Below are 5957 nucleotides of genomic sequence, written 5' to 3' on the forward strand. Positions count from 1 at the left end.
TTCTGCATTCCTCTTTCCGTCTTAGTTTTGTGAAAAAAGCCATCTGAAATACCAAACCCCGCAGTGGTGTTAGGTCAAACTGTAATGGCACCCCAAGTAGTCATGTCAAGCTGCCATGTTTTATCTTTACCTGTCAGACCACAGGATGAACCTAATCCAATTAAACAAAGCCACAGCACACAAATCAAAGCCCCCCCCCCCTGGTTGCCTAAGACTAGAGGATCAGAAGAGGATGACTTGACACAATCAATATAAAGCTGAGCATCAATCTGGACTAAAGTATGACAGCTAGCGTCCAAACTGTTCTCAGGTGAGCGTCCCCTCCCCTTCTTTCTTCTCATCCCCTGAAGGGGAATAGCTTACTTAAGGTAACACAAGCTGCCATTAGCCTCCCTGTTTCTCCTGCCCGCCCCAGCCCCATTCCAACCCTCTTCATTTGTCCACCTCTCCTCCAGTGCTATTTAAAGGAAACCCTTTAAATACACCAGCAGTCCTGCCAGTGTGTGAGACAGAGACACCCAGGCGCTCTGCTGCAGAGGTTAAAACTCATTTATTTGGAATTGTATTTCCCCCTTTTTCCTTAAATTCCAAAAATCATATGCTGATAATCTTTATGTAAACTTGTGGTTCATAAGGTTTTATGCACATATTAGAAAGAAAAGTAGTACTATGTTTGTTGTCATTTGCGAAAGAAGATAGATATTAAAATAAGTCCATTTATCTCAACATAATTAAAAGCCCTCAACCCGAATGAATGATTTGACTGTGCTGAGCCAAAAAGTAGTTAAACGTATTCATGATTAATGTGATTATGAAGTAAGATGGGGGATTTTAAGTAATATCATAAACTACTATTTCAAGGGCAAGAAAACTGTAAAATTGGCCAAATGCACCAGCTCCTCTCCTCCTTTAAAACTATTCCAGTCTTTCCACTGCTGCTCTCTTCTTGAAATCTCTCTGGACTTTATATCTGAGCCTCCCTGTCATCATCACGAACAGCAACATTACATAACCACTACGCAGCCACTGCTCTCTCACACACAAATACAATGCCGAATGAAATGACACAAGCTTAACAAAGCTTAAACATGCAAGAGATTATTGCCAAAGAAGGTGGAAAGGTGATTCAAAAACTGAGCTAAATACATTTTAAAAGCATACAACAACAAAAAACGTTCCTGCAAATCATTAAAAGGGTGTGCACTTTATAAAATGTGATTTTTTTAAGGTTATATTGTTACATCATTGTATATATTGTTTGAGTGCATCCATTTGCCAAAGTCAGGCAATCAGGTTACCATGTTCAACATCTGGAGTTTGAAATCATTCCAGATCACAATGTTAAGCATGTTTTGTCACAGTTAATAGTCAGTTTGCAATTTTTTGTGCCATACCTCCTCAATGTGGCTTTTTTGTTTGTTGCTTAATCTTTATTTCTAAGTTTGTCACAGCAGTCTGACTGTCCTTACCCTGGAGATGGTGAGTGGCATGTTGAAGTCCTTTCCTCCGTGTAGTCTGAAGCCCCATGGAGCAGGGCCATTCAGAGTCACTGTGTACGAACTCATCTTGGGTCAAACGTCAACACTCCTCCCGCTAACAACTCCTGCTTGCTGTGTGTTTTCTCCTCCTGGTGCTGTGTTCCCGTCCTCCACTGATATCCTTTTGTCCCGGTCGGCCTCGGTGGTAGCTTCTTCTCCGTCAGGCCTGGCTTATCTTCCTGTCTGCTCCCAGCTCTCAGGACAAACACCCAGGGGTGGTGTTGGTGTGGGGTGGGTTGGTCAGGTGCTGTGGGACCTCTGTGACACACACACAGGCATGCATTGGTGCACACAAATACACATACGTGAAGATAGTCATACACAGAAAGCAAGTGCAGAGCAAAGTTGAGCTACTGAAGAACAACAGTACATATTTTCTGATTAGACCATCCTCAATTTCAAACCAAAAATGCCCTAAACAAACCTCAAAGTTTAGAAAGTGCAAACTCCAAAAGGTCAACTTTAAAGTTAATAACAAGAGAGAAGAGTTTCTTGCCTGCAGAGTTGCTGAGGGCGAGGGACAGACAGCCTAAGAATAGGCGAGGTGAGCATAGACACAGAGGCCCTGGCCCTTATAAGGCTTGTAACCCGAAGCCCCAGAATGCTTCACTGCCGATTCACATCGCCAATATAGACCCCTCTTACTGCAACACATTCTCCCTCTCTCTTTCTCCCTCTCTTAGTGCTATCAGTTCATGCTGCTAGCATCCTATTATCTATAATCAGCCTCTGTGCACTGATGTCACACGCTTTTCACTTTTCGAAATCATTCATTCTGCTCGAGAGAAGGAAACAACAAATTACCCAGCTGTTACCCTGGAAACACTCGCACGAGGCTGCTCCTGTTTTGTCTGCGTTTGTGTTAACGTGTGTGTATAAGCAATTCAATTAGCAACTAACCAGAGCAGTTAAGGTCAAGTGAACATTGACACTGTGTGACAGATCCTGACAGACTTTTCTTTCTATTCATATTCCGATATATCAGACAGACACTGAAATTGAGAAGTTTGTGCACCTGTGTTATTCAAAACACCTGATTTGACAGAGATATAAGAGATGGCCTTTGATCCCTGAGCAGGTTCGTAATGATGACACACTTGAATAGCTTTTCTGGTTTCACATTTATACTTGTTTCTTTGTTGCAGAGGGTTATGGCGGATAAGAAGATGCCACTGTCCGCTAGTCAAAGCAAAGACTGTAAAATTAGCTTAGCATAACAAAATCAAAGGGGAACAGCTAGTTTGTCTCTGTCAAATGTTGAAAAAATGTGTTTGCATTAATCATTTGTCCCTTTTGTTTGTGCAAGCAATATAAGATGTTTGTGCTAAGCTAATAGACTTGTAGTTTCAAAGTTGTTGTAAACACATGAAACAGGTCAATCTTCTCATTTGAACTTTAAAGTGGACCTATCCTGCTATATTTGAAACATATATTGTAGGGCCATACCTATAAGTTTTTTTTTCAAAATACCAAACAGATCATGCATTTTAGCCATGCCTCATTTCGCTCTATTTGCTCTTTTCCAGCCCTGTTTTTGCAGGGCTGATTCTGCTTTTGTGGCAGACTACAGCGCCACTTACAGGCCTGGCATATGTACTACAGCGTCTCCAGCGCTTTCGAGCGGTCTCTCATTCCCCTGATAGGTGGAGAGTTGCCCATATAGGCGGAGCACCCCTTTTCTGACATCAGAAAAATTGAAATAATAATCAGCTCCGTTGCAGCCCCGTTTTTAGAGATTTGGGTATGGAGGAAAAGAGAGAGGGTTGTGTTTTCTGACACTTGGTGAGTTCCCTGACACACCGGGGACACATATTCATGTATAAAAGACGTACAAAAGTGCATTTTGCATGATAGGTCCCCTTTAAATTAAGTTTCCATCAACCTATTTAGCATTTAAATAGCCACAGGAATTAAAGGACCCGCTGTCTTATTTTTATTTTAAACATCCTGCAGCGACAGCCTGAATGAAAAAGGTCAACCTCTGTTATCAGAAGAGTTATGCAAGGATCACTTGAGCCTTATCGTAGGCCCTTACAATAACGGTCCTACGACAATCACTTCGTTGGCCACTTTGACAGCCTGTTTTTAATCCCTGGGTTTGATTCAAAGGATGAACCCGGGCACAATTGATCATGAAACAAACGGAGAAAATACAATGAGGGCAGTAAGAAGGTAGTATTGTTTTTCTCAAAGAAAATAAATAACTAAAGGCATAAACAAATCAAAGCGCCAGTGCATACCAAGAGTAGAGACACCATTTAATTAATAGAGTACATTAAAACAGATTAATAATAATAACAATGATAATAATAATAATAATGTAATGTCTATCCTTACGTTCGCTTGAAGTTTGATTGATAATTGTTGAAGTTTAGTGAGCTGATAAATGGAGAATCTTCCTTCCTTGGTTATAATCCTAACAGAGCAGACGGAAGTTTGAGACCCATATAAAAAGCAGAAGTTCTAGTAGCATTATAAAATATTACATTTCTCTGTTAAACTTCCCGGATGGAATATAACTTATTACATTTACTTAATAATGTACTTAAGTATACATTTGAGGTAGTTTTGCATTATTTTAAGATTGGTACATTGTATATAATGTTTTTGCACTACATTTATCCTAGAGCAGCAGTAACTATACAGATCAAGATTTAAAATACAACATTTAGGAGGTGATAAAATATGTTGCACTGTTAAAGATTAAAATACCAAACAGTATAGTAGTATTTAAAATGAGCTCTCCCTCGAGCAACCCTGACCCATAAGTATAACGCTCCTGAGACATTAAATATCATCAATAATATTCCAATAATATGCAATTTGAAGCAAACTTGAATTTGAGACAACATGTGGGAATACCATGGATGTATAATAAGAACACACCCTCTGCTGATGTTAACAGAGTACCAACACTCACCTCTGCAGGGCGGTATTTTGTGCTGTGGTTCTGCACGGATTCCTATTCAAGCCAATCATCATGCAGGAACACTTTCCATCACATCTGCTCTTTGAAATATCGGACACTGACCCCCTGCTATCTGACAAAGACTGACATCACGGTGTCCCTGCTGTTATCTGCTGTGCTAGATGGATGTCTTCCTTTCAGGAAACGGACATGATGAAAACACTGGTCATGGATACTGATGGACAGATCAGTTCATTCATTATACGACCCCAATGCGTATGGTTCTGTAATTTAATGCGTGTATGTGAATATATATGTTAGCGGGGCGAGAGTTTAGCTTTTTTCCAACAAATACTACCACTGTGTGTGTCTCTAGAGAAGCAAAGAATATTGAAGACTACTCTACTGCACAAGTGAGTGGTGAATCTGAATTAATAATTTAAAAAAGAACATGTATGATTAATTAATAGTGGAAATTATCATAAGTTGCAGCCCTAGCCTGATACATGGTTAGTTCAATACATGAAGACACCATCACTTGTACAGAATGTCTTAAACATTTATTGTTTAGAAAAATAAATAATAGTAGCAACACAAAACATTTTGTACAAAATCAACATGAAACCATCACTTCATTTAAGCAGAATTCAAATGTCATTTATATATACAGTATATTTTATATTTGTTTGGTCATAAAAGTTTGTACATTCATTTATAGGAAATGCAGGACAAATGAGCAGCGGTGGGATTGTATCCCACATTTGTTGCCTCATTAACTAATATTTGTATACAGTTACAGTTTCATTTAATTTAAAAGAACAATTATTACAATCATAGTCAATGATGCAGCAATCATAGGAATGTCACTTAGAACGGTAATGTACAGAAGTGGAGAAAGAGCTTTGGATATGTAACATAATCCTGAAACCACACTCTAATATTTAAAAAAGTAATGTAGCTTACCGTCATCAGCATATCTAATAGTAGATATTAAAGCAAGGTTTGGCAATCATCATAGAAATACTAGAACAGTGTCCAGTTCTTCACACTCATATTCACATACTTACTTACAAAGTATTGGGTGATGTACTATAGACCTGATCTGTGGTACTGAATGTTACCAGCGACGGGACAACAACTGACACAGAGCCAGAATTAAACTTATATTAAAGCTGCATTAAGTGTTTGTTGACCACAGTTTCTTCTTCTAGTCATCACAATGATTAGCAGTGTTGTCTACAGGTTGATTTGAATTACTGTTATATTAGAATCTGCTGCATTGCAGATAGGAGGGTTTGCTTCATTTTTGATGAATGCATCACCCCAAGGAGACATTTAAGTCAATCTGACATTCAACAGTTTTCCAACATGACTTTTCTTTCGAAAACAATACATAAAACAGAAATACACAAAAGAAAACAACATGATAAAAAAATCGACATGTGTGCTATACCTGAATACATTGGATTTATGGTAAACAAAGGTGGCAAGCAAAACCGCTTACACATACA

The 5957-nt window shown here is 38.9% G+C and overlaps 1 protein-coding gene across 3 annotated transcripts in view; it reads right to left on the reverse strand.

Moving 5' to 3' along the window:
* The window catches only part of ldb3b (LIM domain binding 3b), a 12538-nt gene extending 10464 nt beyond the window's left edge, over positions 1 to 2074 (reverse strand). For 2 of the 3 annotated variants that reach the window (XM_034213141.1, XM_034213123.1), the window contains exons 1-2: positions 1963 to 2072; positions 1470 to 1796 (exon numbers count right to left, since the gene is read on the reverse strand). In XM_034213141.1, coding sequence (XP_034069032.1) covers positions 1470 to 1565 — 96 coding nt within the window. In that variant the 5' untranslated portion in view covers positions 1566 to 1796; positions 1963 to 2072. Of the gene's footprint in view, positions 1 to 1469; positions 1797 to 1962 lie in introns of all 3 variants that reach the window. The other variant, XM_034213131.1, reaches the window with a different exon arrangement.
* Between the last annotated feature and the right edge of the window lie 3883 nt (positions 2075 to 5957).

This window comes from Gymnodraco acuticeps, unplaced genomic scaffold (genome assembly GCF_902827175.1).
Source record: "Gymnodraco acuticeps unplaced genomic scaffold, fGymAcu1.1, whole genome shotgun sequence".
Taxonomy (NCBI): Eukaryota; Metazoa; Chordata; class Actinopteri; order Perciformes; family Bathydraconidae; genus Gymnodraco; species Gymnodraco acuticeps.